Genomic DNA, 23,280 nt, shown 5'->3' on the forward strand with positions numbered 1-23,280 from the left:
TACGGAGAAGAGCGCTTTGGAGTAAACGAATGGAGAAGTGGCAAGACACCACCTGCGCCAGCCAAATCTAGAAGGCAGCAAGAGATCGAGATACTTGTCAGAGAGAGAAGGCAGCTGAGAAAGCAGTGGAAGAAGGCCTCTGAGAAAAGGTCTCATGCTACTCCAAGCAGACATTATATGTCAGCTGGCAACCTTGCGAAGAGCAGAAAACTTAAGGAAACTTCATAGGAAGAAGGAACACTCAAGAACACGGTTCTATAAAAAAAACTTTAAGTTTGTCAAAAACCTCTTCGCAAAGGAAAAGTGCGGAATCCTAAAAACTCCAAAGCCAGAACTGGAAGAACATTTGGAAAAGGTCCACCAGGACATGAAAAGGCATGAGCAGATAATCATCCCACATGACATCCCACCTATTCAACCACCAGAATTCAATCTGGACACTAACCCTCCAAAATGGAAGGAAGTAGAGAACGTTGTCCGAAGAGCAAGAGCGGCCTCAGGTCCTGGGCCTAATGGAGTACCATACAAGCTCTACAAGAACGCCCCGGATGTTCTACGCTTTCTTTGGAGGCTCATGAGGATAGTGTGGCAAAAGGAAATAATACCAAAGGCATGGCGAAGGGCTGGTGGTGTGCTAATCCCGAAAGAGAAGGATGCGACAGACAGTCAATTCCGACCAATCTCTCTTCTCAACGTCGAAGGGAAGATCTTTTTCAGTATAATAGCACAGAGGCTGTCCACTTATCTGGAAAGGAACAAGTACATTGATACATCTGTACAGAAAGCAGGCATTCCTGTTTCTCTGGTTGCCTGGAACATACTAGTATGATTTGGCACCAGATCCAAACAGCTAAGAAGGACAAGAGAGACCTCTATGTCATCTTCCTCGACCTGGCCAATGCCTTTGGCTCAGTTCCCCATGAACTCCTCTGGGAATCCTTCAACATTTTCCACGTACCAGAACCCATCACTACACTGGTAAAGGCCTATTTCTAAGACCTGCAATTGTGTTTCACAACACCTGACTTCACAACAACACAGCAGCGCTTGGAAGTAGGCATAATGGCAGGTTGTACAATTTCACCTCTGGCCTTCACTATGGCCATGGAAGTCATCATCAGGGCATCGAGATGGGTGGTCGGCGGTGAGAGAACTAAGGAAGGGCTCCGTCTCCCACCTATCCGAGCATACATGGATGACATGACTACACTGACCACCACTGCAGCATGCACCAGGCGGCTACTTGCAAAACTGCAGGATAACATCAAGTGGACCCGGATGAAAATCAAGCCAAGCAAATCTCGAAGCATCTCCATAGTCAAGGGAGAGCTTAAAGATGTGAGGTTCTGCATTGGCGATGCCCCGATACCAACGGTGTCTGAGCAACCCGTCAAGAGCCTGGGTAGATGGTACAACGAAATCCTCCGGGATAAAGATCAAGTGCAGCAAGTAAGGCAGGACATCGCCGACAGGCTTGAGAACATCAACAAGACCCTACTGCCTGGGAAGCTCAAGCTTTGGTGCCTACAGTTTGGACTTCTCCCCCGGGTAATGTGGCCACTCACCGTCTATGAGGTCCCAATAACAACAGTGGAGAAGATGGAGCGAATCAGTACCTCATACGTGAAGAAATGGCTGGGTGTCCCACGATGCCTGAGTAACATCGGCCTCTATGGCCGATTAATTAGGGACGATTTCAAGTTTCCATAACAATCGAAAATCTGTATTTTTTTGGTGCCAATTTGCCGTTCTTTTTTGAATTTTTATTTATTTTTTTAATTTATAGGCAAGTCAGTTAAGAACACATTCTTATTTTCAATGACGGCCTAGGAACGGTGGGTTAACTGCCTTGTTCAGAGGCAGAACAACAGATTTTCACCTTGCGAGATTGAATCCCGAACTGACAACCTTACAGTTAACTAGTCCAACGCAATAACGACCTGCCTCTCTCTCGTTGCAATCCACAAGGAGACTGCCTGTTAAGCGAATGCAGTAAGCCAAGGTAAGTTGCTAGCTAGCATTAAACTTATCTTATAAAAAACAATCAATCAATCACGAGTTAACTACACATGGTTGATGATATTACTAGATATTATCTAGCATGTCCTGCGTTGCATATAATCTGACTGCATATACAAGCATACAAGTATCTGACTGAGCGGTGGTAGGCAGAAGCAGGCGCGTAAACATTCATTCAAACAGCACTTTTGTGCGTTTTGCCAGCAGCTCTTCGTTGTGCGTCAAGCATTGCGCTGTTTATGACTTCAAGCCTATCAACTCCCGAGATGAGGCTGGTGTAACCGAGGTGAAATGGCTAGCTAGTTAGCACGCGCTAACAAGAGGGATGGAAGCTATAATGTTTCACTGGCAATACTAAAGTGCCTATAAGAACATCCAATAGTCAAAGGTTAATGAAATACAAATGGTATAGAGAGAAATAGTCCTGTAATTCCTATAATAACTACAACCTAAAACTTCTTACCTGGGAATATTGAAGACTCATGTTTAAGGAACCACCAGCTTTCATATATTCTCATGTTCTGAGCAAGGAACTGAAACGTTAGCTTTCTTACATAGCACATATTGCACTTTTACTTTCTTCTCCAACACTTTGTTTTGCATTATTTAAACCAAATTGAACATGTTTCATTATTTACTTGAGGCTAAATTGATTTTATTGATGTATTATATTAAGTTAAAATAAGTGTTCATTCAGTATTGTTCTAATTGTCATTATTCCCCCCCCCCAAAAAATAATAATAATAATTTAAAATTTTTAAAATCGTTATCGCCGTTGAAAAATCATAAATCGGTCGACCTCTAGTGTGTTTATGGACATTTTCAATCAATCCTTATCCCAGTCTGCTGTTCCCACATGCTTCAAGAGGGCCACCATTGTTCATGTTCCCAAGAAAGCTAAGGTAAGTGAGCTAAACGACTACCGCGCCCGTAGCACTCACCTCCGTCATCATGAAGTGCTTTGAGAGACAAGTCAAGGACCATATCACCTCTACCATACCTGACACCCTAGACCCACTCCAATTTGCTTACCGCCCCAATAAGTCCACAGATGACGCAATCACAACCACACTGCCCTAACCCATCTGGACAAGAGGAATACCTATGTGGGAATGCTGTTCATTGACTACAGCTCAGCATTTAACACCATAGTACCCTCCAGACCCTGGGTCTCGACCCCGCCCTGTGCAACTGGGTACTGGACTTCCTGACAGGCCGCCCCCAGGTGGTGAGGGTAGGTAACAATATCTCCACCCCGTTGATCATCAACACTGGAGCCCCAAAAGGGGACGTTCTGAGCCCTCTCCTGTACTCCCTGTTCACCCACGACTGGTTGGCCATGCACCCCTACAACTCAATCATCAAGATTGCAGACGACACTACAGTGGTAGGCTTGATTATCAACAACAAGACGGCCTACAGGGAGGAGGTGAGGGCCCTCGGAGTGTGGTGTCAGGAAAATAACCTCACACTCAACATAACAAAAGGAGATGATCGTGGACTTCAGGAAACAGCAGAAGGAGCACCCCCCTATCCACATCGACGGGACAGTTGTGGAGAGGGTAGTCATTTTTAAGTTCCTCAGCGTACACATCACGGACAAACTGAATTGGTCCACCCATACAGACAGCGTGGTGAAGAAGGCGCAGCAGCGCCTCTTCAACCTCAGGAGGCTGAAGAAATTGAGCTTGTCCCCAAAAGCACTCTCAAACCATTACAGATGCACAATCGTGAGCATCCAGTCGGGCTGTATCACCGCCTGGTACGGCAACTGCTCCGCCCACAGCCTTAATGCTCTCCAGAGGGTAGTGAGGTCTGCATAATGCATCACCGGGGGCAAACTACCTGCCCTCCAGGACACCTACACCACCCGATGTCACAGGAATGCCATAAAGATCATCAAGGACAACAACCACCTGAGTCACTGCCTGTTCACCCCACTACCATCCAGAAGGCGAGGTCAGTACAGGTGCATTAAAGCTGGGACCGAGAGACTGAAAAACAGCTTTTATCTCAAGGCCATCAGACTGTTAAACAGCCGCCACTAACATTGAGTGGCTGCTGCCAACATACTGACTCAACTCCAGCCACTTTAATATTGGAAAAATGGATGTAAAAAAAAAAATCACAAGCCACTTTAAACAATGCCACTTAATATAATGTTTACATACCCTACATTACTCATCTCATATGTATCTACTGTACTCTATACCATCTACTGCATCTTGCCATCTTTATGTAATACATGTATCATTAGCCACTTTAACATGTAGTGACACCCCATCCCGTGAACGGGACCGTTGTCACCTGACACTAATTAGCATAACGCAACATACATAAATCTTCCTAGAAAATATTTCTATTCATGAAAATTACAAGTGAAATATATTGGAACACAGCTTAGCCTTTTGTTAATCACCCTGTCATCTCAGATTTTCAAAATATGCTTTACAGCCAACGCTAGACAAGCATTTGTGTAAGTTTATCATAGTGTAGCATAGCATTATGCCTTGCTAGCAGCAGGCAAATTGTCACGGAAATCAGAAAAGCAATCAAATTAAATCGTTTACCTTTGATGAACTTCGGATGTTTTCACTCACAAGACTCCCAGGTAGACAGCTAAAGTTCATTTTTTCCTAAAATATTATTTGTAGGCGAAACAGCTCCTTTTGTTCTTCGCGTTTGGCTGAGAAATCGCCCGAAATTGAGGTCACCACAACTACGAAAAATATTCCAAATTAGCTCCATAATATTGACAGAAACATGGCAAACTTTGTTTAGAATCCATCAAGGTGTTTTTCTAATATCTATTCGATAATATATCAGTTGGGACAATTCGTTTTTCACTAGGACCGATTGGAGTAATGGCTACCTCTGTATTTTACGCGAGAATCTCTCTCGGAGCCACCATGTGACCACTTACGCAATGTGGCCGCCTATGGCTATTCTTCAACAGAAATGCGTAAAACTAAGTCACAATTCTGTAGACACCTTGGGGAATACGTAGAAAGTGTAAGCTCGTTGATGGTACATTCACAGCGGAAAAGGGAGTCATTGGAACGCAGCGCTTTCAAAACCTGGGGCACTTCCGGATTGGATTTTTCTCAGGCTTTCATCTGCAACATCAGTTCTGTTATACTCACAGACAATATCTTTACAGTTTTGGAAACGTTAGTGTTTTCTATCCTAAGCTGTCAATTATATGCATATTCTAGCATCTTTTCCTGACAAAATATCCCGTTTAAAACGGGAACGTTTTTTTCCCAAAAATGAAAATACTGCCCCCTAACACCGAGGTTATTAAACAATGCCACTTTTATATGTTTACATACCCTACATTACTCATCTCATATGTATATACTGTACTCGTGACACTGGTTGAGAGAATGCTAAGAGTGTGCAAAGCTGTCGTCAAGGCAAAGGGTGGCTACTTTAAAGAATCTAAAATATATTTTGATTTGTATAACACATTTTTTGTTACTACATGATTCCATATGTTATTTCATAGTTATGAAATCTTCACTATTATTCTACAATGTATAAAACAGTAAAAATAAAGAAAAACCCATGAATGGATAGGTGTCCAAACTTTAGTACTGTATATTGACATAATGACATACTGACATTATTGTACCTGTATTGACAGTGGTTTACCAGGAGGAATTAAAAATGTCTCCCTTCCGCACACCTTTAATGAGGCTTTGATATGGCTGATTCCTATAAAGGATAGAGATACTACAGAACCTGGGAATTTTAGAGCGATCAGCCTACTTAATGCGAATTGCAAGATTCTTACTAAGACCTTTGCGATACGCTTAGAGAAGGCACTACCTAATATTAGACTTAGTGACCAATTAGGATTTATTAAGAACCTCAACTGATAATATGAAGAGGCTCTTACATCAAATCTGGTTAAACCGCTCAAATACAGTTTCTACCGCTGCGGTCTCAGATGCTGAGAAGGCATTTGTTAGGGGAGAGTGGGCTTTTCTCTTAAGAACCTTATAAGAATGTATAGGGAGGCAGAGTTGTTATTGGTGCTAAAAAAGATGTTGATATGAGTGTTCAGAAATGTTACAAATGTAGGATTATTTATTTAGTAAGTGCCAAACCTCTACCTTCTTGAAGCGTTTTACAGACTGGTAATGAAGCCAGCAGGGCTGAATGACCCGATAAAGATCTGGATAAATACTTACACCCAGTAGTTAAAGTTCCATTCAAATCAAATACAATTTTAATGATACACATATTTAGCAGATGTTATTGCGGGTGTAGCGAAACAGATGTAGCGAAATGTTTGCTTATTTGCCCGCAGGAATAAGAAATGTTAACTCTAGATTAACTGTTATGGGCAGGGGAGTAAAATGAGTATCATTTAACCTAGGGGTGCACATATCGGATGTCTAGTTTAACGGCGATGTGCATACATATATAACGTAGATACAGAGACGTTGTTGCGCAATACTTGCAACACAGCATTCCTAACATCGATCCACTCAGCAGACATTGTGGGCTAACAGTCAACAAGTCGAGCAGTCATTTGAAAGAGTAAGAACATTTCAGCAAGACAACTTAAAAGGTGAAATCCATTAACGCCAAGATAATGGAATTCATTGCCTTTGACAATCAACCGTTCTGACGTGGGTGATGTTTGGCTTTCGCCGACAGGTCGAGCACCGGTACACACCACCAAGTACTCCATTTTTCAGATGTTGCCCTACCGGAGTTACACAGTAATAATGCCACTGCTATTTGCTTCAAGACATGCATACTATGGAACGTCGTTTGGGTCTTTGCGTGTCAAAAAATATACAGTAGCACTGTCAAAGCTGTATAAAAAAGTCTGCAAACAAGAAAACACAGGTCACGAATGATGTGTTTACAATACCGCTTGGTAATAAAGCAGAATTTGTTTGACTGCAACTTCTGGGGTAACTAGCTTTAGCTTGGTACCTAGCTAGCACCAATACAACCAGACTGAAAACAATGACCAGTAGAAACTGCTGTCATTTTCATTATTCTTAGCAATGATTTAGGAATCCTTGTGAGTAAGTATTAGCTAGGTTGCCACTTGTTGTTCATCTATTGAAATTGAGCTTCAGTTCATGAAAATAAATAGCTTGCCAGCTACTTAACCCTGTTGCCCAAAGCTAACGTTATAAGCGGCCAGCTAGCTTCAATTCAATTCAAGGGGCTTTATTGGCATGGGAAAGATATGTTAACATTAGTGCCAGCTTGTGTGTAGCTCATTCTTGCCTCGGTATCACTAACGTTAGCATAAATCACTAATAATAAACAAGACAGAAAACGTTTGTAAAATACCCTGAAGTAATATGAACAACTTTGGCTTGAAACGCAGTGCACAGCCACAACTATTTAACCAAATCCGACTGGATCTCTATGCGAAAAATAAATGCATACAAAAATAATTGAACTACCTGACATAGTGTGACTATGCTGTGTATCTATAGTCACACTAATGTAAACTTAGCTAGCTGGCTAAATAGCGCAGCCAACATTAGCCATGTTCCAACATTACCTCACTAGTCCTTGTCAAGTTACCCATCTTGCCAGTCGATCATATCGGAGTCATTTCATTATATCGCCATGTTCTAACAGTTCACTATCCACAGTATCCAAGTTTGAAATTCAGTTCCTCACAATGTCGGAGTGAACAAGTCAGGGAGTTTCTTTCTCATGAATGCTTCAGACATCTTCACAGAATCAAAGTGTGCTCACCATTCTTGGTTTCGATCCACAAAGTCGCCGGGTAGCGCAGGTCATATGCCAAGCCAGACTGCCACAGAAGCCTCGAGTGGGGAGAAAGCAGTCCTCCTCATGTTGTATGGGAGAAAGAGCAGGAAAAATTCTCGCATCTCCATACTTCAGCTCTCCCTTTGCTCGGGCAGCAGCGAGGATGCGGACAGTGTCTCGGTACCGTAGCGATTTAATAACAAACGCCCTGGGTGCATTTCTCCGTAGTGTACGATGGGCTCTCTCGCGAAAGGGAGAAGATCCAGGATTCTGGGAATCCACTCCTGAAGAAAGGCAATGGCATCTCTTCCCTCCATTGCCTTCAAAAAAAATTGAGCGCTTTGGTCATTCCTGTAAGGTACAACTGTATCCTCTGTGTCAAAACGGAGTCCTCCATCTTCTTGTGCTTTTGATACACGTCCTCGTGGACTTCCAGGATAGCAGCTTGGTGGTCAGCATGGTCTTCTGACTTTGTCACTAGTCCCTTTGTGACTTTCTGGTCTTCGTGGAGTTTATCAACCAGCACATAAATTTTGATGAGGCGTCCAGAAATTGTCTCTTGAATTTTTGTAATACTTTTGGCCATACCCATTCTGAACCATGCTGGTGCTTCTTTGAGCTAGCATCTGCTGATACCGACAGGTTGTGAGAGGGGGTCACTTTTCCATGCCTCGTCTGAGGCATTGCATGATTGGGAATCTTTTGTTTTGACGATAAAAGAGAGGTATTAACTTGTAACTCACTTTTAGCACACAGGTTTTTAAGTGTTAATGGATTATTATATTTTTATCAATTTATTATAATTTTTTATTTGTATAATTGTTTTGATAACTTATTGATAGATTAACTGAACTATCTGGTGGTGAGACAGAATTGCAGGACTGATTATGGCAAGTCAGTTTATATTTGGCTTGGCTAGCTAACTAATATGATTTGAATGATTCAGCAACACCATCAGCATCAGCTTTTTAGCTCCCTGACCCAGTTCCTAGAGAGAAGTGGACTGCGGTGTGCTGGAATGAAGAGTCTCACTTCATTTGGGGCTTTTTTGGACCACTGCTGAGGTGTGGTGGTCTTACTGGCGCTTTTACAGTCATTGAAGCGTCACCCATGTGGGTACTACATTTCAGTAGTGGAAGATCCAGCCTGCCTACCTACGGTGAAGTTGTGATTATCAAAAGATGACAAGTTGCACATTGAGGAGCTCTGTGGCCTGTCTGCCAGAAGTCTCTACTTCCCTGCCTGGCTTTACCATCTATGCTCCCTCTCAAGATAATACCTTTCGGAACATCTGAAGACGTAGAAGACCATCGCCCAAATACCTATATTTGTTTTGTTAATTTGTTTTTGGCTTATTTTGTTTTTAAAGTGACAGATTATACTAGTAATGAAAGCTCTATATAAAATAAATATATTAGCAGTTGTAGCAGTAATAGTATTATTAGTACTCACCCAGTACATCAGGAGGTTCCGTCTGGAAGCCCTCTGGTTGTTGTCCCTGCAGCATATGCAGCAGGGCCTGAAGGCTGCGCAGACACAGGGAAGGGTGGGAGAACCGCGTCTCCTTGATCAGCTCAAACACCCCACACAGACCGATGCCAATGATCTTGAAAGAGAAACACACAATACAGTTATCAGATAGCTATAAACTATACAGGCATCTTTGAGTTTTATTAATTGGAGGATTACGCAAAGGTTCAAATGGACTTCTGCGCTCTCCTATTATCCCCGTCCCCTTCCAAACATCCAACAACCCACGTCTTCTTTATTAAGCCCTAACGGACAAAAATGTATTGTGACAGGGAGGACCATCTACCTGACATAAAAATGTTTACTTCCGTTGCAAAACATTTTGTTGCAGTTTACTCTAATGAACTTGACCCCAGAGAACATTCGGTTCCCTCTACTAGGCTCCGAGCCTGAACAGTCTGTACAGTGTGGGCATTACAGCCAAGTTTAACATCCATTCTGATCAGCCTATAACGATAGCTTCTCTCTGAGAGGGTAAGTTAAAGGTAACGATTTGGCCTAGAAAGGCCTGCCTCTCAGGGTTGCCTGTTAGAACAGAATTAAGGCAGTCCCAAATAGCATCCTATTCCCTAAATTGTGCACTACGTTTGACCAGAGCCCGATTGGAATCCTTATGGGCCCTGCTCAAAAGAAGTGCACATCATATGGAATAGGGTACCATTTGGTACCCTAAGTAAAGAAAATGTTACTGTGTCCTCATCAGCGTGAGGAGCTTGTTTTTGTTCATCCTTATTGGTTCATTAATTGGCCCGTTCCGCTACAGAATGAGGTAGAAGAGTATTATAATATATTTTATTGGATAAATGGAGGGAATATTTTATTGTGTCCAAGGTTAAAACCTGTTATGGCAAGTAGTTCCCCCCCCAATTCAGCTGAAAAGGTGGCGCAGGGAATTCAAAAATATTCTTGATTGAGGTAGAAAATAAGTCGCATTTAAAGAAAGTGTGCAGCAGTCATAACAAAAGTGAATCTATATAGAACCGTGGTATTACCATGCAGATCACTATAATGTTGAACTCATGGATTGTCAGTCCTTCAGAGTGGTTACTTTTCTACGGCCCCATCCCTCAGCTTTATAGTATACCAGGCTACCGTTTTGTTGTAGGCTAACATAGGCTAACTTTCTATTGAACATCTGATCATATTTCAGTTGTATCAAATAGAGAGTAGCCTATTATGCAATCAATATAATTAACCTGTGTCAGTTTGTCAAATTTCTGCCCTGCTAGAGCTGCCCCTGTCAACTGTAAGTGCTGCTATTGTGAAATGGAAATGTCTATGAGCAACAACGACTCAGCCGCAAAGTTGTAGCGGTATTTATTAGAGAGGGGTAAAGAAAGATTTTGTTCGGGCGCCAGGCAGGTATTAACCATGCCGAAAGGAAAAGAGTAGAATAGAGAGAGTACCACTACCAGACCCACACACATCAGCAGAAGAGACTGCCTAGAGTGTAGCCTGTTTACCAGATAGCCAGTGGAGAGAAAAGAGAATACACACCATATAAAACCCACATCACAGCACAGGGGTAACCCCAACGAGAATACCTCATACAATAATACTAATAATGGCAGAGCAATTCAACAGCAACTTCATACAAGAACAAACCCAGTCATCAACAGAGGATTTGCAATAATCTGTATTATTTTCTAGTGGATGAGTGCAGAGGGTATGAATGTGGGGGGTGTTCATCGACACAACAAAGGCCTTAAAAATGTCCACAGTCTTCTCGGCCACATGTCATTAGTACACCTCACCTCAATACAGTTCACATAACAATACAGAACTTGCAAGCAACCTCCCTTTTAACTAAAATGTCCATCCAAATACTTCTGGCATGGCAATAATAGTCCAGCTCTAATGAACTTCAATGGGAAGTGCATTTGAAAAATAGAGAGTCTGTTGCAGGGTAAAGCACTGGAACGAGATGGAAGAGAAAGAGAGCGAGAAAAAGCTAAATCTTAGCTGTGGTCTTCAGGCCTGCCGGTGTACTGTCTGACTGTCCGATGGGTTGTTGGTTTGGATGTTAAAGCTTCGCAACAATATTGCTACTAATCCATGCGATCCATAACGGGCGCGGTCCCAAACAAAAACAACCACGATCTAAAGTGATCACACCGATGATTGAGTTAAATACTTTATAAACTACAAATGCTGAAAACAAACAAAACTTCTGCAGCACAGCACACACAATCAAACTGTCGCGCCACCCAAGAGCCCCTCCCCAAAGAGCTGAACGAGCTCTCTTTATTTCCTCCTTCCTTACTGCTCATGCGCTCTTAAAGTGACAGCGCACAGTGAAGGCTCCGAGCAGATTTCGCCACAAAGTGGTAGGCTACACAAGCTCACAGAATGGGAACTCCAAAAGCTAAAGCATGTAAAAATCATCTGTCCTAGGTCGCAACACTCACTACTGAGTTCCAAATTGCCTCTGGAAGCAACGTCAGCACAAGGATTATCATGAAATGGGTTTCCATTGCCAAGCAGCAGCACAGAAGCCTAAGATCACAATGCCAAGCGTCAGATGGAGTGGTGTAAAGCTCACCTCCATTGGACTCTGGAGCAGTGGAAACGAGTTCTCTGGAGTAATGAATCACGATTTAACATCTGACAGTCTGACGGATGTATCTGGGATTGGCGAATGCCAGGAGAACGCTACCTACCCCAATGCATAGTGCCAACTGTAAAGTTTGTTGGAGGAGGTATAAATGGTCTGGGGCTTTATTTCATGGTTCAGTCTAGGCCCCTTAGTTCCAGTGAAGGGAAATCTTAATGGTACAACATACAATGACATTCTAGACGATTCTGTGCTTTGGGGCAAGAGTTTGGACAAGGACCTTTCCTGTTTCAGCGTGACAATGCCCAAGTGCACAACGCGAGATCAGTGTGGAAGAACTTGACTGGCCTGCACAAAGCCCTGACCTCAACCCCATCGTACACCTTTGGGATGAATTGGAATGCCGACTGCGAGCCAGGCCTAATCAGCCAACATCAGTGCCCAACCTCACTAATGCTCGTGGCTGAATGGAAGCAAGTCCCCGCAGCAATGTTCCAACATATAGTGGAAAGCCTTCCCAGAAGACTGGAGGCTGATATAGCAGCAAATGGGGGACCAACTCCATATCAATGCCCATGACTTTGGTATGATGTTGATGATACTTTTGGTCATGAAGGATGGTTTATTCTACATAGAGTGGTAAAAGAAGAGTTCCATCCTCCTGCATCTCACATCTACCTGTAGTTATTGAGCTCTGCCTGCTGGACTAGTGAGGCTAACTCCAGGATGAAGTGTCATGCACTCCACCCCTCCTGCCAACTGACTGCACTTGTCAATTACCTGTAATAGATCACATAAAAGAAAGGGACTTCCTCACCCACTGGAGACTTGAAGACAGAACCTCATCCAGAGAGCTGTGGATGTCAGTGTGTTCGACAGCCAAATCCTTAGATTTGAAGAATATGGAAATGTGGGCATGTAACTCCACCACCACCACTTACGTTATCAACGCCAAACTAACATTGAGATGTACAGACTGACCCAACTTAGATTGCTTGCATTCAGAATTTTTAACTCAACTTCGTCATGTTCACGCTATCCTAACTTCAAATTCTTAAACACTTATTAACTATAACTACATAAATGTGGATAAATTCACATAGCATTATTTTATTTCCCCTCGCTCTAGCGCTTAAACGACTGAAGCTATTAACACAACTTCCAAATGTGCAGATTGACCTAACCTAGACTGCTTGAGAATATACACTGAGTGTACAAAACACTTGGAACACCTGCTTTTTCCATGATACACTGACCACGTGAATCCAGTTGAAAGCTGTGATCCCTTATTGATGTCTCCTGTTAAATCCACTTCAAATCAGTGTAGATGAAGGGGAGGAGACAGGTTAAAGAAATATTTTTAAGCCTCAAAACAATTGAGACATGGATTGTGTATGTGTGCCATTCAGAGCACAAATGGGCAAGACAAAACATTTAAGTGCCTTTGAACAGGGTATGGTAGTAGGTGCCAGGCACACCAGTTTTAGTGTGTCAAGAAGGTTTTTCATGCTTAACAGTTTACGGTATGTATCAAGAATGGTCAACCACCCAAAGGACATCCAGCCAACAACAGGCCTGTGGTCAAAAACAGGTAATTGATGAAAGAGGGAAAAAGGTGGCTGACAAATTGTGCAGGGGCAACCAGAAGGGCTACAGTTAGTCAACTGAGGGTCCAGTATAACATTGGAGCCAAAAGACCCATAAAATAATTCCCAATTCGTCGTACCTTGACACAAATGGGGTATGGCACCCGGCGACCTTACAGAGTTCCACTTCTTTTAGCAAGGCCCGTCGAATGCCAATCACATGAGTAAGAAATATTTTTACAGGGCATGCTACCCAGACAGTCTAGTCTTTTTTGAAAATAATTTACAATGCTTGTCAAACTACTACTATGCTCGATCTGTCTTCAGAAATCATGTTCAGGTGCAGGGCCGCTGAGCCATTTCATTGTCATCATAGCCTTTACATTTAACTACATTACATTTAACTAGGTTATAAGAATAATAGTAAGCACATACGCATCATATACTGTTAAAAGGCATGCTGTCATTTCAGCAATCCGTTTGAATGCTCCACTTGATTTATTTTCTGGTGTTTTTGCTATAGGCCTCTGTGGGAGGCAGATCATTTGAAATACCGGTATGTCAGTTTTGCCGTCGTGCATAACTACAGCGAGCATGTACTGGGACATTAGCTGTGTTTCGGTGTTTCTGTCAAGAGATTGCTCTCTATATATATATGTTTTATAATATAGGCTATTGCCTATTATTTGCAGATAAAATAGGGTGCATTTTGACCGCTTTGTGCTTTCCGTGGGGCTGTTCTACTTATTCAGGTTCATTTCTGACCGTCGTCCATGGTGCTGAATATATTGGCTATAATGCAGCTTCTCTGGTAACAGCTTCAAATGTGCCCTTAGATTAGGTTCTGCTCTGCTGTTACAATGCTTTGTACTTTTAACACAGCCGTAAGAACAAAATGTGTTTAATTTTAAGAGAAATACAGGTGGTGATAGGAGCCCGCAATTTTTTTGGGGCACCTGGGCATGTCATCATTAAGCTACACGACTGAGTACATGCATCCATCATTCGTGTCTCAAGACTGGAGGCTGGTGGTGGTGAGGGGTGTGTTTTCATGGCACACATGATAAAACTCGAGCAACGTTTGGCAATGATGTTCAGATATCCTGTGGTTTTCAATCAGTTCAATCCCTTTATGGCAGCAGTGTCCAACTGCAAATTAATTATTCCAGCAGGATAATGCCCCATGCCATCTCCTTAGCTAAGGGCAACCATGTCATCCATGACAGAGGGTGAAGCCAACATCCATGTATACGGGTAAGAGAGTCTAGCTAACTACATTTTCAGATATTACAAGTTTCTAATTTGGTTAGAAAGTAGATTAATTTCAAGTTAAAGTGTACTGTTAGACCACTGTCACTCGCAGTGCTAGCTGTGCCACAGGAGATCCTGGTTCAAGTCCAGGCTCTGTCACTGCTGGCCGCGACCGAAAGACCAATGGGGCGGCGCACAATTGGCCCAGCGTCGTCAGGTTAGGGGAGGGTTTGATGTAACCCGTAGTATTTACTACTATAACCCGTAGTATTTAATCTGTCTACGCACACTTGGTAAGACCTGGGAGGACAACCCCCTATATTTTGGTTAGCGCACCAGGTGGTGCTAAAGGTCAGGTTAGAATTGGGAAGGCAGGTAAGGTAGGAGAGGGGATTCCTTAACTTTTACTTTCTTTGGTTCCATTCAGCCGCTTTCCCCCACATTTTTGCTTTGGTTCCATCCAGCTGCTTTCCCCCACATTTTTGCTTTGGTTCCATCCAGCCGCTTTCCCCCACATTGCAGTGTTTAGGAATACTAAATTCCCTGCTAACTGTATTTTTCTCTGCCTCTGTCGTCCTTACCCGCACCTACGATCACATACTTTCTCACTCAACGGGGGTTGAGATGTAGCGGGGAGTTAGGCACGCACCTTGAAGGAGGGAACGCAACAACCACCAAGTGCTAACTGTCAGTATCTGGAGAATATGTATAAAATGCTTAATAACGTATGTGATATCAACAGAGGTATATTTTCTGGGTGATATAAATATTTGGCTCTCATCAAGCTGCCCACTCATACCCCAAAAGAGGTCTCTTCACAATCCCCAAGTCCAGAACAGTGTCATGACGTGGCCCTTTCAAATCAAATCCAATTTTAATGGTCACATACACAAGAATAGCAGATGTTAATGCAAGTGTAGAGAAATGCGTGTGCTTCTAATTCCGACCATGCAGTAATATCTAGTAATCTAACCTAACAATTTCACAACAACTACCTTATACACACACAAGTGTAAAGGAATGAATAAGAATATGTACATGTAAATATATGGATGAGCGATGGCCGAACAGCATAGGCAAGATGCAGTAGATGGTATAGAGTACAGTATACACACACACACACACACACACACACACACACACACACACACTGCTCAGAAAAATAAAGGGAACACTAAAATAACATCCTAGATCTGAATGAATTAAATATTCTTATTAAATACTTTTTTCTTTACATAGTTGAATGTGCTGACAACAAAATCACACAAAAATTATCAATGGAAATCAAATGTATCAACCCATGGAGGTCTGGATTTGGAGTCACACTCAAAATTAAAGTGGAAAACCCCACTACAGGCTGATCCAACTTTGATGTAATGTCCTGAAAACAATTCAAAATGAGGCTCAGTAGCCTGTGTGGCCTCCACGTGACTGTATGACCTCCCTACAACGCCTGGGCATGCTCCTGATGAGGCGGCGGATGGTCTCCTGAGGGATCTCCTCCCAGACCTGGACTAAAGCATCCGCCAACTCCTGGACAGTCTGTGGTGCAATGATCTGTTGGTGGATGGAGCGAGACATGATGTCCCAGATGTGCTCAATCGGATTCAGGTCTGGGGAACGGGCGGTCCAGTCCATAGCATCAATGCCTTCCTCTTGCAGGAACTGCTGACACACTCCAGCCACATGAGGTCTCGCATTGTCTTGCATTAGGAGGAACCCAGGGCCAACCGGACCAACATATGGTCTCGCAAGGAGTCTGAGGATCTCATCTCGGTACCTAATGGCAGTCAGGCTACCTCTGGCGAACACATGGAGGGCTGTGCGGCCCCCCAAAGAAATGCCACCCCACACCATGACTGACCCACCGCCAAACCGGTCATGCTGGAGGATGTTGCAGGCAGCAGAACGTTCTCCACGGCGTCCCCAGACTGTCACTTCTATCACATGTGCTCAGTGTGAACCTGCTTTCATCTGTGAAGAGCACAGGGCGCCAGTGGCGAATTTGCCAATCTTGGTGTTCTCTGGCAAATGAAAAACGTCCTGCACGGTGTTGGGCTGTAAGCACAAGCCCCACCTGTGGACGTCGGGCCCTCATACCACCCTCATGGAGTCTGTTTCTGACCGTTTGAGCAGACACATGCACATTTGTGGCCTGCTGGAGGTAATTTTGCAGGGCTCTGGCAGTGCTCCTCCTGCTTCTCCTTGCACAAAGGCGGAGGTAGCGGTCCTGCTGCTGGGTTGTTGCCCTCATACGGCCTCCTCCACGTCTCCTGATGTACTGGCCTGTCTCATGGTAGCGCCTCTATGCTCTGGACACTACGCTGACAGAAACAGCACACCTTCTTGCCACAGCTCGCACTGATGTGCCATCCTGGATGAGATGCACTACCTGAGCCACTTGTGTGGGTTGTAGACTCCGTCTCATGCTACCACTAGAGTGAAAGCACCGCCAGCATTCAAAAGTGACCAAAACACCAGCCAGGAAGCATAGGAACTGAGAAGTGGCCTGTGGTCCCCACCTGCAGAACCACTCCTTTTTTGGGGGTGTCTTGCTAATTGCCTATAATTTCCACCTGTTGTCTATTCCATTTGCACAACAGCATGTGAAATTTATTGTCAATCAGTGTTGCTTCCTAAGTGGACAGTTTGATTTCAGAGGTGTGATTGACTTGGAGTTACATTGTGTTGTTTAAGTGTTCCCTTTATTTTTTTGAGCGATATATATATATATAGATATATATATATATATATATCTATATATATATGAGATGAGTAATGTAGGGTATGTAAACATTACATGAAGTGGCATTGTTTAAAGTTGGTAGTGATACATTTATTATATCCAACTTTGAATTATTAAAGTGGCTAGAGATTTAAGTCAGTATGTTGGTAGCAGCCACTATGTTAGCAATGGCTGTTTAACAGTCCGATGGCCTTGAGATAGAAGCTGTTTTTCAGTCTCTTGGTCCCAGCTTTGATGCACCTGTACTGACCTCGCCTTCTGGATGATAGCGGGGTGAACAGGCAGTGGCTCAGGTGGTTGTTGCCCTTGATGATCTTTTTGGCCTTCCTGTGACATCGGGTGGTGTAGGTGTCCTGGAGGGCAGGTAGTTTGCCCCCGGTGATGCGTTGTGCAGACCTCAGTACCCTCTGGAGAGCGTTGCGGTTGTGGGCGGAGCAGTTGCAGTACCAGGCGGAGCCCAACAGAGATAATGCCCAACAGGATGCTCCCGACAGGATGCTGTTGCGCCTTCTTCACCACGCTGTGTGTGTGGGTGGACCATTTCAGTTTGTCCGTGATGTGACCGCCGAGAAACTTTCCACCTCCTCCACTACTGTCCCGTCAATGTGGATAGGGAGGTGCTCCCTCTGCTGTTTCCTGAAGTCCACGATCATCTCCTTAGTTTTGTTGACGTTGAGTGTGAGGTTATTTTCCTGACACCACACTCCGAGGGCCCTCGCCTCCTCCCTGTAGGTAATCTCGTTGTTGTTGGTAATCAATCCTACCACTGTAGTGTCGTCTGCAAACTTGATGATTGAGTTGGATGCGTATATGGCCACGCAGTCATGGGTGAACAGGTTGAGCTCAGACCACAAAAACCTTATAAGCTAAGGTTGTAATGGTTGTTTAATTCCTAACCATACCACGTGGAGCTATGGCTACACGGCGGGAAATGGTTCAACTCAGACTATTGATCCCGACTGAATAAGAGCAAACCTTAGAGACTAATTACTAGTCTGCGAAGACCAACAACAGCCAAAACATCTATTCTAAAACATTTCTGAATGGTACTCTGAGGTATCCATTCTAACCACGAATGACTTCAGGGAAGCAGAGCGAGAAACGCTCAAATGAACTTTCCAACAAAGATGGACGATTCCAACAGAGATCACGACGACACACTGAGCGTAAATATGTATTGATTGCAATTATTCCCGAATGAGTGAGTGTTCATGTGCAAAGGATTAGCATTTCAATTAATATAATTATCAACTGTGTAGTGACTCCGTTGTCTTTCCCGCCCTTCTCAGTCCACACCCACGTTCCTTTGTCCACCAAGCCGTCATATCGGCTTAGCCCACTAGGGAATCTTCCCTATCATTTCCTTGTAACCATATCTGTTTGTTTATGCATTTCTGTGATTATTTAATTAGTTTGTAAATAAATGATTAAGACAACTGGTGTATGGATGATTCATAGTAAAGGATGGGTTCGTGCAGATATCCAACCATTTAGGATGTTTGGAATGAGTCTAACATGAGGTAAAGAATAATTAATGAATTAATTAGAAGACTAATTGATCAGCTATTAAAATATCTGAAGAGTTATTAGAAAAATTCTAATTTTGTAATCTGAAGATTTTCCTTGGTGCACAGACTTCCTAGTTAATTTCATTTACATGATAGTTTAATCAAGAATTGATTTGATAAAATAACAGTCTACACTTTAATGATGCCAAAGACACGACAACCAGACTATGGGAGGCGCACAGTGCTACATAGAGCCATGACTATATGTAACTCTATTCCACATCAAGTAACTGGCCAATCCAAGATGGCGTAGCAGTCAGATGTCTTGTCGTGTTGTGTCCCTTGTATATATTGTTTTTTTTCATATTTTTCTTCGCATATCTTTTAAAACATTTTGCTAAACCTCAACATCTAAATACTCTCCTGCAACCCGCCTCACCCAATGTAGCGTGGATCTGCTTTTTTTTCTAAAGTATTTATATTTACTTCGGATCCAGAACCCCTCAACTGAAGCTAGCCAGCTAACTACCAGCTATCAGGCAGCAAACCATTGCTAGCGGTCATCAGCTAACCTTTAGTTCGGAAAGCTCTCGCCAGTTCGAACAACGCGACTAACCAGAGCATAACGGAACCTTTTCATCTGGATCTTCACAATTAACTAACCGCAACCTCGGATGATTACTCCTGGCTAGCGTTTCCATCCACTTAGCTTGAAGCTAGCCCGGCCAGAGCTCCTGTGCTACCACCGAAGCATACTCCTGGGCTACAATATCCGGACCCACGACCGGTCTATCGATGTCACCACATGAAGAGGCATAAACAGACTTAACCCCATCGCGACGTCCCCCAAAGGGTAACTTTCTAGCCCTTGCTATCTGCTTGCTTGCTAATTCGGCCTGCTAACTGCTAGCTTGTTTAGCCCCGGCCTGCTAACTGCTAGCTTGTTTAGCCCCGGCCTACTAACTGTTAGCACAGGCCTGCTAACTGTCTGAATCGCCGCGTCCCCAGCCAGCCCAACCACTCACTGGACCCATATTTACTTTCAATCTCTTTTCGATTTTTTATTCGATTATACCTACCTTCCGGTAACCTGCCTCACCCAATGTGATACAGAATCGCTATTATTTTTTATTTTTAGAACACATTCAAGAACCTCCAGAAGCTAACCAGCTACAAGCTATTTACAAGCAATTTAGTCATTGTTAGCAGCTTTTACCTTCTGCACAGCCAGCCAGTTTTTTAAACCTGGATAATACTCACCAGTCTAGCTTCCCTGTCCCATCCACCACTGCCCCCTGGACACTGATCACTTGGCTACATAGCTGATGCATGCTGGACTGTCCATTAATCACGGTACTCCATTCTGCTTGTTTGAGTGCGGCCCCAGCCGCACTCAGGCTCTGTGTGTAGTCAATCCGACCCTCTCTGCCTAGTCAACGCCATTTTACCTGCTGTCGTTGTGCTAGCTGATTAGCTGTTGTTGTCTCACCTACTGTTTTAGCTAGCTCTCCCAATCAACACCTGTGATTACTGTATAACTCGCTGTATGTCTCTCTCAAATGTCAATATGCCTTGTATACTGTTGTTCAGGTTAGTTATCACTGTTTTAGTTTACAATGGAGCCCCTAGTTCCACTCTTCATACCCCTGATACCTCCTTTGTCCCACCTCCCACACATGCGGTGACCTCACCCATTACAACCAGCATGTCCAGAGATACAACCTCTCTTATCATCACCCAGTGCCTGGGCTTACCTCCGCTGTACCCGCACCCCACCATATCCCTGTCCGCGCATTATAACCCTGAATATATTCTACCATGCCCAGAAATCTGCTCCTTTTATTCTTTGTCCCCAACGCTCTAGGCGACCAGTTTTGATAGCCTTTAGCCGCACCCTCATACTACTCCTCCTCTGTTCCGCGGGTGATGTGGAGGTAAACCCAGGCCCTGCATGTCCCCAGGCACCCTCATTTGTTGACTTCTGTGATCGAAAAAGCCTTGGTTTCATGCATGTCAACATCAGAAGCCTCCTCCCTAAATTTGTTTTACTCAGTGCTTTAGCACACTCTGCTAACCCTGATGTCCTTGACATGTCTGAATCCTGGCTCAGGAAGGCCACCAAAAATTCTGAGATTTCCATACCCAACTATAACATTTTCCATCAAGATAGAACTGCCAAAGGGGGAGGAGTTGCAGTCTACTGCAGAGATGGCCTGCAAAGTAATGTCATACTTTCCAGGTCCATACCCGAACAGTTCGAACAACTAATTTTAAAAATGACTCTCTCCAGAAATAAGTCTCTCACTGTTGCCGCCTGCTACCGACCCCCCTCAGCTCCCAGCTGTGCCCTGGACACCATTTGTGAATTGATCGCCCCCCATCTAGCTTCAGAGTTTGTTCTGTTAGGTGACCTAAACTGGGATATGCTTAACACCCCGGCAGTCCTACAATCTAAGCTAGATGCCCTCAATCTCACACAAATCATCAAGGAACCCACCAGGTACAACCCTAAATCTGTAAACAAGGGCACCCTCATAGACGTCATCCTGACCAACTGGCCCTCCAAATACACCTCCGCTGTCTTCAGGATCTCAGCGATCACTGCCTCATTGCCTGTATCCGCTACGGATCCACAGTCAAACGACCACCCCTCATCACTGTCAAACGCTCCCTAAAACACTTCTGTGAGCAGGCCTTTCTAAATCGATCTGGCCCGGGTATCCTGGAAGGACATTAACCTCATCCCGTCAGTTGAGGATGACTGGTCATTCTTTAAAAGTAACTTCCTCACCATTTTAGATAAGCATGCTCCGCTCAAAAAATGCAGAACTAAGAACAGATATAGCCCCCCTGGTTCACTCCAGACCTGAATGCCCTCGACCAGCACAAAAACATCCTGTGGCGGACTGCAATAGCATCGAATAGTCCCCACGAAATGCAACTGTTCAGGGAAGTCAGGAACCAATACACGCAGTCAGTCAGGAAAGCTACGGCCAGCTTCTTCAGGCAGAAATTTGCATCCTGTACCTCCAACTCCAAAAAGTTCTGGGACACTGAAGTCCATGGAGAACAAGAGCACCTCCTCCCAGCTGCCCACTGCACTGAGGCTAGGTAACACGGTCACCACCGATAAATCCATGATTATCGAAAACTTCAAACTCCCCCCCCGCAGCTACTCGCCCAAACCTCTCCAGGTTCTCCTTTACCCAAATCCAGATAGCAGATGTTCTGAAAGAGCTGCAAAACCTGGACCCGTACAAATCAGTTGGGCTTGACAATCTGGACCCTCTATTTCTGAAACTATCCGCCGCCATTGTCGCAACCCCTATTACCAGCCTTCAACCTCTCTTTCATATCGTCTGAGATCCCCAAGGGTTGAAAAGCTGCCGCAGTCATCCCCCTCTTCAAAGGGGGAGACACCCTGGACCCAAACTGTTACAGACCTATATCCATCCTGCCCTGCCTATCTAAGGTCTTCGAAAGCCAAGTCAACAAACAGGTCACTGACCATCTCGAATCCCACCGTACCTTCTCCGCTGTGCAATCTGGTTTCCGAGTCGGTCACGGGTGCACCTCAGCCATGCTCAAGGTCCTAAACGATATCATAACCGCCATCGATAAAAGACAGTACTGTGCAGCCGTCTTCATCGACCTTGCCAAGGCTTTCGAGTCTGTCAATCACAGTATTCTTATCGGCAGACTCAGTAGCCTCGGTTTTTCTGATGACTGCCTTGCCTGGTTCACCAACTACTTTGCAGACAGAGTTCAGTGTGTCAAATCGGAGGGCATGCTGTCCGGTCCTCTGGCAGGTCTCTATGGGGGTGCCACAGGGACGACACCATACTGTATACTTCCGGCCCGTCCTTGGACACTGTGCTATCTAACCTCCAAACGAGCTTCAATGCCATACAACACGCCTTCCGTGGCCTCCAACTGTTCTTAAACGCTAGTAAAAACCAAATTCATGCTTTTCAACCGTTCGCTGCCTGCACCCGCACGCCCGACTAGCATCACCACCCTGGATGGTTCCAACCTTGAATATGTGGACATCTATAAGTACTTAGGTGTCTGGCTAGACTGTAAACTCTCCTTCCAGACTCATATCAAACTTCTCCAATCGAAAATCAAATCTAGAGTCAGCTTTCTATTCCGCAACAAAGCCTCCTTCACTCACGCCGCCAAACTTACCCTAGTAAAACGGACTATCCTACCGATCCTCGACTTCGGCGATGTCATCTACAAAATAGCTTCCAACACTCTACTCAGCAAACTGGATGCAGTTTATCACAGTGCCATCCGTTTTGTCACTAAAGCACCTTATACCACCCACCA

General features: G+C 44.1%; 1 protein-coding gene across 23 annotated transcripts in view; it reads right to left on the reverse strand.

The window, feature by feature from the left end:
- LOC112234653 (E3 ubiquitin-protein ligase MYCBP2-like) overlaps positions 1-23,280 on the reverse strand; it is a 326,118-nt gene that overhangs the window by 271,596 nt on the left and 31,242 nt on the right. For all 23 annotated transcript variants that reach the window (XM_042314694.1, XM_042314668.1, XM_042314744.1 and 20 more), the window contains exon 4: positions 9,226-9,379. In XM_042314694.1, the coding sequence (XP_042170628.1) occupies positions 9,226-9,379 (154 nt within the window). The remainder of the gene's footprint in view (positions 1-9,225; positions 9,380-23,280) is intronic.

This window comes from Oncorhynchus tshawytscha, linkage group LG03 (assembly GCF_018296145.1).
Source record: "Oncorhynchus tshawytscha isolate Ot180627B linkage group LG03, Otsh_v2.0, whole genome shotgun sequence".
Lineage (NCBI taxonomy): Eukaryota > Metazoa > Chordata > Actinopteri > Salmoniformes > Salmonidae > Oncorhynchus > Oncorhynchus tshawytscha.